At 40.8% G+C, this 11,657-nt stretch overlaps 1 protein-coding gene across 1 annotated transcript in view; it reads right to left on the bottom strand.

Annotated features, from left to right (window-relative positions):
• The window catches only part of gpc1b (glypican 1b), a 53,831-nt gene extending 47,687 nt beyond the window's left edge, over positions 1 to 6,144 (bottom strand). Inside the window, exon 1 of the mRNA XM_062987672.1 lies at positions 5,701 to 6,144. Within this exon, the coding sequence (XP_062843742.1) occupies positions 5,701 to 5,845 (145 nt within the window). The 5' untranslated portion in view covers positions 5,846 to 6,144. The remainder of the gene's footprint in view (positions 1 to 5,700) is intronic.
• Between the last annotated feature and the right edge of the window lie 5,513 nt (positions 6,145 to 11,657).

Raw genomic sequence — 11,657 nt, forward strand, 5'->3', positions numbered from 1 at the left:
GCGGCTATGCGGCCCCATACGGGGGTCTACATACTTAGGGTTAGGGTCTACATACTTGGTGTAAATTGTATATGAATAATTATATTAATGCATCTATGTCTTTGTATGTTGTGAGCTTACGAAAACTGGAACTGGAACTCATTTGAGTTTGGAAATCTGAAGACCAGGATGTGAACCTGTGATGAGCACTAAATATGTTCCTCTGAGCCAGGGGTTTCAAATATTATCCACAAAGAGGAGGTGTGGCTGCAGGTTTTTCTCTGTCTGAAAACCCAGTTAGCTGCCTTGCTGCCTACTGCCAACCTAGGCAGCTGCCAATAAAGAAAGGATTCTAATAAGACATCGAACTTAATAAGGCAGATTATTTAGATTACATTTGACAAAAATGCAGTTAGTTGCTCTGCATTCGCCCACCATATTTGTAGAGAGAAAAGTTGTGCCGCACTGAATGCTGGGATTGCCTTCACCGCTAAGGAAGCATCGGATGATCCCTCGTTATTCAATCAGTTTATCGCTTCGGTTAAGGTACTGGACTAATAATCAGAAGGTTGCTGGTTCAAGCCCCACCACTGCCAGGTTGCCACTGTTGGGCCCTTGAGCAAGGCCTTTAACCCTTATTTGCTTAGACTGTATATTGTATATGTCGCTTTGGATAAAAGCGTCTGCTAAATGCCAAAAATGTAATGTAAATGTAAATAAATCAGGCGTCTCACTAGGCAGCATTTTAAGGCATCTAGGAATTTAGACAGTCTCAGGATGACGTAAAATGCCATCTATGTAGAGAGCTCACTAGGTTTGCAGAGATACCCTTAGACTTGGTCTTAAAACACCTGATATGTTGGTTCTGGGTTCTTCAGCTCATAACATCTGCCAATGGTTAGGTGGAGTGGTCTGTTACATCCACAAAAGTGGAAGCCAACTCCACAACTCAACAAGCTCCTAGTCAGGTGTCTACAAACTTTTGCCATATTCTGTATAATGAATTACATTACACCCTAATACCCGGTTTGGACGTTTCACACTCGTAAAGCCGTCCGATTGATATACGCTCAATAATTAATCAGCTTGATGGAGAACATCTCAGAACGAGCGCACATGTTGCGATGATGGACGCCGGTGGATGTTGTTATTACTGTAATAATAACTCAATCCCATAAGTGTCGACCAGCTAATGGTTCATGTTCACCTAATAAAAAGTGTCCCGTTTTATCACAGCTGGAAGCACGGCATGTGTTGGAAGCAGGCCTGTAATGAACCAGCAGTGCTGCAGGACAGGGGTCAGGTGTGTTATATTACATGGACTCTGGTTTAGCTCAGCACAGCACTGCTGTCTAACAGTGGCATTTTGGCAGGGGTAGGGCTTGAACCAACAATCTTCTGATTGTTAGTCTAGTACCTTAGCTGTTTTCAGTGTCCGTGTAGATTTCTTTCTTTCTTTCTTTCTTTCTTTCTTTCTTTCTTTCTTTCTTTCTTTCTTTCTTTCTTTCTTTCTTTCTTTCTTTCTTTCTTTCTTTATATCTGTCTGTCTAACTGTTCTGTCTGTCTTTATTGATATCTGTCCGTCTAACTGTTCTTCTGTCTTTCTTTTTCTTTCTTTCTGTCTGTCTTTCTTTTTTTCTTTCACTCAGAAAGAAAGAAAGAAAGAAAGAAAGAAAGAAAGAAAGAAAGAAAGAAAGAAGAACAGTCAGACAGAAAGAAAGAAGAACAGTCAGAAAGACAGAAAGAACAGTCAGACAGACAGACAGACAGACAGACAGACAGACAGACAGACAGACAGAAAGAAAGAAAGAAAGAAAGAAAGAAAGAAAGAAAGAAAGAAAGAAAGAAAGAAAGAAAGAAAGAAAGAAAGAAAGAAAGAAAGAAGAACAGTCGGACAGAAAGAAAGAAGAACAGTCGGACAAAAAGAAAGAAGGACAGTCGGACAGAAAGAAAGAAAGAAGAACAGTCAGACAGAAAGAAAGAAGAACAGTCAGAAAGAAAGAAAGAAAGAAAGAAAGAAAGAAAGAAAGAAAGAAAGAAAGAAAGAAAGAAAGAAAGAAAGAAAGAAAGAAAGAAAGAAAGAAAGAAAGAAAGAAAGAAAGAAAGAAAGAAAGAAAGAAAGAAAGAAGAACAGTCAGACAGGCAGATATAAACAAAGAAAGAAGAACAGTCAGACAGGCAGATATAAACAAAGAAAGAAGAACAGTCAGACAGACAGATATAAACAAAGAAAGAACAGACAGACAGATATAAACAAAGAAAGAACAGACAGACAGATATAAACAAAGAAAGAACAGACAGACAGATATAAACAAAGAAAGAACAGACAGACAGACAGAAAGAAGGAAAGAAAGAAAATCTCCAATTAACCACACTGCATATATTTGGACTGTCGGAGGAAACCGGAGCTCCCAAAGGAAACCCCACAGACAGGTGGAGAACATGCAAACTCTACACTCTATCCGGGAATCAAACCCACGCCCTTCTTGCTGTGATGTGACAGTGCTACCCACATGCTGGTTTAACAAGCACTGGTACTCTAATGAAGCTCAGAAACTCCTCCTCAGCTCAACTCAGTTACTCCCTAAGTACGCTGCGAGTGCTTTGGCAAATTACAGGCATCTGTACAGCCCGTCTGACCAAAAGCAAATTTTTTGTCGAAATTACAAAGCCCCACTCGCAAGAATGTCACATGGAAACGTTGAGTGATACCCGTGTGTTTTGATGTGTTGCCATGTACAGCTAGGCAACAAAGCGTTCCCTCACGTCGTGCAGAAAACGTTAACCTCTGGAAAAACTGCAACTCTCTTAATCCACAGTTGTGCCCCATTTGCAAACAGCTGCTGGATCAGTGCTGCTTAAGTGAGGGGAACACGTACCTGTAATCGTACCTGGAGGAGCTAAAAAAAACTGACTTTTTAAATCATTTAATTAGCTTCAGTTTGTTTGGGGTTCTAATGTGTCAGGCGTCACCTGGAGGCACTGCCAAATACCTGCTCTATACACCGACCAGCCATAACATTGAAACCACCACCTTGTTTCTACGCTCACTGTCCATTTTATCAGATCCACTTACCATGTAGAAGCACTTTGTAGTCCTACAATTACTGACTGTAGTCCATCTGTTTCTCTGCATGCTTTGTTAGCCCCCTTTCATGCTATTCTTCAATGGTCAGGACTCTTCCAGGACCACCACAGAGCAGGTATTATTTAGGTTATTATTCTCAGCACTGCAGTTCAGATCTGTCTGACTGTTTGTCTGTATGTTTTTTTTCTTTCTTTCTTTATATCTGTACGTATGACTGTTCTGTCTTTCTTTATTTTTCTTTTGGTCTGTCTGTATGTCTTTCTGTCTGTCTTTCATTTTTTTCTGTCTGTCTGTCTGTCTTTCTTTTTCTTTCACAGACAGATATAAAGAATATAAAGAAAGAACAGTCATACAGACAGACAGATAGAAAGAAAGAAAGAAAGAAAGAAAGAAAGAAAGAAAGAAAGAAAGAAAGAAAGAAAGAAAGAAAGAAAGAAAGAAAGAAAGAAAGAAAGAAAGAAAGAAAGAAAGAACAGTCAGACAGATAAAAAGAAAGAAAGAAGAGTCAGAAAAGAAAGAAAGAAAGAAGTCAGACAGACAGATAGATGAAAGAAAGAAAGAAAGAAAGAAAGAAAGAAAGAAAGAAAGAAAGAAAGAAAGATAGATAGATAGATAGATAGATAGATAGATAGATAGATAGATAGATAGATAGATAGATAGGTGGTGGATCATTCTCAGCTCTGCAGTGACACTGACACGGTGGTGGTGTGTTAGTGTTTGTTGTGCTGGTATGAGTGGATCAGACACAGCAGAGCTGCTGGAGTTTTTAAATACCGTGTCCACTCACTGTCCACTCTATTAGACGCTTCTACCTAGTTGGTCCACCTTGTAGATGTAAAGTCAGAGACGATCGCTCATCTATTGCTGCTGTTTGAATTTGTCATCTTCTAGACTTTCATCAGTGGTCACAGGACGCTGTTGGCTGGGTATTTTTTTGGTTGGTGGACTATTCCTATACTATACTAGAAACCAACTTGAACTTTAAGCTGATTTTTTAGAAAAAGAGTACCTCAAAAAACCATTTATTCATTCATTCATTCACACTACCCAGACTTTAAAATATGGTGGTGGTAGCATCATGTTATGGGAATAGCTTTCAGCAGCAGGGAAACAATAATTTTATTATTATTAGTATTCTTTAATATTATTTTTATTTTAAATTATTTGTTTATTTATTTATTTTATTATTTATTCTTATTTATTTATTTATTTATTTTTGTATTTATTATTATTATTATTATTATAAATTTTTTTTTTTTTTTTTTTTTTTTTTTTTTTTGCAGTGTGTTTTATCATATTGCATACTGCTGGTCAAATTGCCCATTTCTTTTTGAGATCTATCAGTATGGTTTAGACAGTCAACAAAGCTGAAAATTCTATACTATTTAGAGATCTGATAGTACAAAAGCACAGATCAGGAGGAGGATCCATGACTATCCTAAGGCACTAAACACACCCTTGAGGTCAGTTTAGTTTATTGTTATTAAATGAAAAAATTATGAAACTTCAACCACACTACCTAGGCCAGGTCTGTTTGTTAAACTACTTATTAGAATGGCTGTTGTGAATGTCACTCATGGGATGCAGAAGTCAAAGGTTGCCAGGTTTATGGATGAAACATATAAACCCATATACAAATGACTTCAAAGTGCCCTAATGGAAGAGTTGCAAAAATAAATAAATAAAATAAAATAGCATACTTCAATAATTTGCTATTCGTCACTTGGACAGTTATCCAATAGGAGATCTAGAAGAGGATCTTGTGGTCCAGTGTAAATTTGGCTCAAATTCAAAGCGGTATGTGACACATTAGACAGATCACACTACCCAAACTGTAAAATATGGTGGTGGTAGCTTCATGTTAATTGGATACCTAGCAGCACGGATTAGCCATCTAGTCAGGATAGACAAATAAGAGATACTGGTTAAAAACCAGTACAGAACAGCTTAAATTGGGAAGGTAGTTCATAGTTACAGGTAAAGTTGGTACCAAGTAGCAAGGGTCTTGGGGACCTGGGTTCTATTCTCACCCCTGGACAGTTTCCTCCCATCTTGCCAAAACATGCAGGTGGTGACTGAGTGAGTATCTATAAGTGCGTGGTGGTCTTTGATGGAGTGTTTCCAGGTGACGCCAGGCTCACCAAGACCCTGACTTTTTAAAACCACTTGATCCTCCAACATGCATAAATCATACAACCTGGTGAAATAATGCAAACGGTCCTGAAGAGGGGACTTGGGTTCTATTCCCACCCCTGGTCAGTCTATGACATGTTTTCCATGTCCAGGTGAGGCTGGGAGTTTCCTCCCATCCTGCCAAAAAAGGGAGTAGGTGCTGAATGAAGTGTTTTCAGGTGACACCAGGCTCACCAAGACCCTGACCAGGATGAAACTTAGTCAGTAATAAATAAAGGATGAAATAAACTTCATTCAAGGGTGCTCAGAATTGTTGGCATGGTTTGCACCACCTGACCATTTTTTAAGGGTCATGGGGGGGGGGGGGGTACTTTTTAAAACCACTTGATCCTCCAGCATGCATAATTCATACAACCTAAAGAAATAATGCAAACCCCTTTCTGGAACGGAGCTCTTTGTGCGCAGTATCAGTATGTTCGGAGCTTGGCACTTGTACTCACCGGACATTTGAGTCTGCGGGACTCCGTTCAGATTGAAGCCTTTAGCGGAGTAGAACTGTCGGAAATCTGCGCAGCTCCGAGCTTTACTGTCCGCCGTCACGGAACCGGCCAGGACGCACAACACCAGCACCGAACGCGCATCCATCCTGCTTCCCAGATCCGAAAATCAAACAGACAGAGATTCCCACACGTACGGTTGTTTATCCTGTTATCCTGCGTGTTTTCCAAGTTGCGCTCCGGGAAAGAAAGCGCTCGATTCTCAGTTCACTCTGCGGCTCCTGTTAGTCTGATCCACCGCGCCGGTGTTCTTATTTCTTATTTATTTATGTATTTATTTATTTATTTATTCAGATCTCGTGCTGTTATTATTTACAATTTGGAAGAAAATAATATTAATAAGCATGTTATCAGATCAGATCAGCTGTTGCGCGCTGTAATAAATCTGATCTGTCGGTCCAATCCGAGATCAACGAGCTGCGCTGCTCCTCCTGCGCTCTGTAACCGGACAATGTGAGAATGAAGCGCCGACGAGAGAGAGAGAGAGAGGGTGGGGCGGTGGGGGGCGTTCCGAGTCTGCGCGGCTTTAGAGGAGTCATTCATTCATTCAATCATTCATTCATTCATTCATTATTTCTTTTTGCGTCTATCCCCTTCATCTTTGTCATGTCAGTGCCACCCAGAAAACAGTGGGCACAAACCAGACATACGCCTACATCCTGGACTACTACACAGGCAACATAAGACCTTCATTCATTCATTCATTTATTCATCCATTCATTCATTTTCTTTTCTTTAACCCCTTCATTTTGGTCAATTGTGTAACGCCACACATTAACATAGTGCAAACCAGGAATACACCTACAACCTGGACTGGACTACTACACAGGCAACATAAGACCTTCATTCATTCATTCATTCATTTATTTATTCATCCATTCATTCATTTTTTTCTTTAACCCCTTCATTTTGGTCAATTGTGTAACGCCACATATTAACATAGTGCAAACCAGGAATACACCTACACCCTGGACTAGTAGAGAGGCAACACACACTTGCTCACTCATTCATTCACTCATTCACTATTCACATTAATTCATTCATTATTTCCTTCTGTTTCTAACCCCTTCATATATGTCATGGTTCCAATGCCACCCAGAACATAGTGGGCGCAAACCAGACATTCACCTACATCCTAGACTACTACACAGGCAACACTTTGTCCTTCATTCATTCATTCATCCATTCATTCATTTGTTTTCCCTCTACCCCGTTCTGGTCAAGGGTCCAACGCCACACTGGGTGCAAACCAGAAATAGGACTGCATTTTGGAGTCTGTGCGGCTTTAGAGGAGAGTCATTCATTCATTCATTCATTCATTATTTCTTTCTGTCTTTAACCCCTTCATCTTGGTCATGGTTCCAATGCCACCCATAAAACACTGGGCGCAAACCAGAAATACACCTACATCCTGGACTACTACACAGGCAACACTCACTATGTTAATCATTCATTCATTCATTTTTTCTCTCTAACCCCTTCATCATGGCCAAGGGTTCAACGCCACACTGGGTGCAAACCAAGAATAGGACTACAACCTGGACTACTACACAAGCAACTCTTACTCACTTATTATATTAAGTCATTCATTCATTCATTCATTCATTTACTCATTCACTTTTTCTTTCTCTAAGCCCTCTATCCGGGTCAAGGGTCCAACACCACACTTGGTGCAAACCATGAACAGGGCTGCGTTTTGGAGTCTGTGCGGCTTAAGAGGACATGTATTAATTGATCCATTCATTCATTCATTGATTTATTCATTCATTTATTTATTCATTCTCTATCATCCTGGTCATGGGTACAACGCCACCCAGAAAACAGTGGGTGCAAACCAGACATACAGCTACATCCTAGACTACTACACAGGCAACACTCATTATGTTAATCATTCATTAATTTATTCATTCATTCATCCATTCATTCATTTTTTTTCTCTAACCCCTTCATCCTGGTCATGGTTCCAATGCCACCCATGACACACTCTGCGCAAGCCAGAAATACACCTACACCCTGGACTAGTAGACAGACCACACACACCCACAATTGTACTACTGTATATTCATTCATTCATTCATTCATTAGCATCCTGGTCATGGGTACAACGCCACCCAGAAAACAACTACATCCCATCTTAGACTACTACATCCTAGACTACTACACAGGCAACACTTACTATGTTAAGTTCTTCATTTATTCATTTATTCATCCATTCATTCATTTGTTTTCCCTCTACCTCCTTCTGGTCAAGGGTCCAACGACACACTGGATGCAAATCAGGAATTGGGCTGCATTTTGGAGTCTGTGCGGCTTTAGAGGACATTCATTACTTCATTCATTCATTCATTCATTCATGCATTCATTCATTCATTATTTCCTTCTGTTTCTAACCCCTTTATATTTGTCATGGTTCCAATGCCACCCAGAAAACAGTGGGTGCAAACCAGACATACACCTACATCCTGGACCAATAGACAGACCACCCACACCCACAAATGTACTACTGTATATTCATTAATTCATTCATTTATTACCATCCTGGTCATGGGTCCAATGTAACCCATAAAACACTGGGAGCAGACCAGGAATACACCTACACCCTGGACTAGTAGACAGACCACACACACCCACAAATGTGCTATATTCATTCATTCATTCATTCATTACCATCCTGGTCATGGGTACAACGCCACCCAGAAAACACTGGGAACAAATCAGAAATACACCTATACCCTGGACTACTACACAGGCAACACTAAGTCATTCATTTATTCATCCATTCATTCATTTTTTTTCTCTAACCCCTTCATCTTGATCAAGGGTCTAACTCTACTCATAAAACACTGGGCACAAACCAGGAATACACCTACAGCCTGGACTGGTAGACAGGCCACACACACCCACAAATGTACTATATTCATTCATTCATTACCATCCTGGTCATGGGTCCAATGTAACCCATAAAACACTGGGCGCAAACCAGAAATACATCTACATCCTAGACTACTACACAGGCAACACTCACTATATTAAGTTCTTCATTCATTCATTTATTCATTCATTTTTTTTCTCTAACCCCTTCATCCTGGTCAGAGGTCCATACATTGCTCATTTGTTCATTCACTCACTCACTCACTCACTCATTCATCCTGGTCAATAGTCCAATGTCAAGCATTAACACGGTGCAAACCAGGAATAGGGTTACATCCTGGACTAGTGGAGAGGCAACACACAGTTGTTCACTCATTCATTCACTCACTTACTATAATAAGGCCTTCATTCATTCATTATTTCTTTCTGTGTCTAACCCCTTCATTTTGGTCATGGTTCCAATGCCACCCATAAAGTACTGGGCGCAAAGGTATAGGGCTACATCCTGGACCTACAAATTCACTCAGTCACTCATTCATTTTCCATATGATCACAACTTTTTCTGATTTGGGGTTTTATTACATAGCACACACACACACACACACACACACACACACACACTTAAAAAAATCACATACTGACAAGACTCAAAGGGGCCATAAATGAGTCAGCATGTCCCTGCTCGCCCTGCATTAACTCACGTTAGTCCTCTGTCTCTGTGAATGTGACTGGGGCAGAACTACAGTCAGTACTGGAGTGCCAATCCCCCTGGGGATTTATGCCTATAAAGATTACACTACTTATATCTTTATTGGGCTGCAATAGCTCTAGTCAGTGTAAGTGTTTCCAGTCATTTAACAATACTAAGAGCAGGCTTAGCATTTGATTGGTTTAAATAAGTAAATTGGCATTAACTGTGTGTGTGTGTGTGTGTGTGTGTGTGTGTGTGTGCGCGCAAATTGGTAAGATACAGCATGACGCACAATGTTAAGAAAAGCACATAGGCCTACACTTATATACAGTAGCTACACAAGTTTCTACACATTGTCCATTTTATCAGATCCACTTATCATATAGAAGCACTTCTACAATTACTGACTGTAGTCCATCTGTTTCTCTGCATGCTTTGTTAGCCTCCTTTCATGCTGTTCTTCAATGGTCAGGACTCTCCCCGGACCACTACAGAGCCGGTATTATTTGGGTGGTGGATCATTCTCAGCCCTGCAGTGACACTGACATGGTGGTGGTGTGTTATTGTGTGTTGTGCTGGTATGAGTGGATCAGACACAGCAGCGCTGATGGATTTTTTAAACACCTTACTGTCACTGCTGGACTGAGAATAGTCCACCAACCAAAAATATATCCAGCCAACAGCTCCCCGTGGGCAGCGTCCTGTGTCCACTGATGAGGGTCTGGAAGATGACCGACTCAAACAGCGGCAATAGATTAGCGACCAGGTGGTCCAACTAGGTAGGAGTGTCTAATAGAGTGGACAGTGAGTGGACACGGTATTTAAAAACTCCAGCAGCGCTGCTGTGTCTGATCCACTCATACCAGCACAACACACACTAACACACCATCACCATGATATTGTCACTGCAGTGCTGAGAATGATCCACCACCCAAATAATACCTGTTCTGTGGGGGTCCTGACCATTGTTAGCCTGTGCCCTTTTTTTGGTTTTTCAATGGGCGCAAGGCACACAGTAACACCATGGACGGGGCACCAGTCCATCACAGGGCAGACACACACACACACATTCACCTACAGGGCAATTCAGTGTCTCCAATTAAACTGACTGCATGTTTTTGGACTGTGGGAGGAAACCGGAGCTCCCGGAGGGAACCCACGCAGACAAGAGGAGAACATGCAAACTCTGCACAGAAAGGACCTGAACCCAGGACCTTCTTGCTGTGAGGCGACAGTGCTACCCACTCAGCCACCGTGCCGCCCATTTACGGCATTTAGCGGACACTTTTATCTAAATCGACTGACAGTTACAGTATGACTGAACACGATTTGAGTAATTGAAGGTAAGGGCCTTGCTCAGGGGCCCAACAGTGGCAACTTGGAGGTGGAGGGGCTTGAACTGGCAAACTTTTGAGTACTAGTCTAGTACCTTAACCACTGAGCTAGCACTGCCCTACACACCAAACACCCCAGAGTGGTCAAACCATGTCCTTATGGACCTTGCTGAAACATAAAAGTGCCTTCATCAAACAGTTACGACAAGGTTCATAGCTTATAATTTACATTCTTCTAATCAAATACACCTTGTATACACTTGTTAGCAATGGGCATTGCGCATGGGCATGAAACAACTCAAGTCAATAATTGCTAATAACAGACATCCCAAGTCTCCCGGAAGTTCCGGGAGTCTCCCGCATATACATAGCGGCTCCCTGATGCCCACAAGTCAGATAAAATCTCCCGGAATCTAGAACAAGCGGCCAAGAGCGACACACGATTTTCCCCGATCGCGTATTAAATCCGTTATCTGATAAACAATCTAGCGCACTGTGTAGGGAACATAAATCAATTATCTAATATACTGTCCAGTGCACTATGTAGGGAACATAAATCCGTTATCTGATATACAATTTAGTGCACTATGTAGGGAACATAATTAATTATGTAATACACTATCTAGTGCACTATTTAGGGAACATAAATCCGTGATCTGATATACAATCTAGTGCACTGTGTAGGGAACATAAACCAATTGTCTAATATACTGTCTAGGGCACTATGTAGGGAACATAATTAATTATGTAATACACTATCTAGTGCACTATGTAGGGAACATAAATCCGTGATCTGAAATATAATCTAGTGCACTGTGTAGTGAACATAAATCAATTATCTAATATACTGTTTAGTGCACTATGTAGGGAACATAAATCCGTTATCTGATATACAATTTAGTGCAGTGTGTAGGGAACATAAATCAATTGTCTAATTCACTATCTAGTGCACTACGTAGGGAACATAAATCCGTTATCTGATATACAATTTAGTGCACTATGTA

The sequence above is a fragment of the Trichomycterus rosablanca genome, chromosome 25 (assembly GCF_030014385.1).
Source record: "Trichomycterus rosablanca isolate fTriRos1 chromosome 25, fTriRos1.hap1, whole genome shotgun sequence".
NCBI classification, from domain to species: Eukaryota; Metazoa; Chordata; class Actinopteri; order Siluriformes; family Trichomycteridae; genus Trichomycterus; species Trichomycterus rosablanca.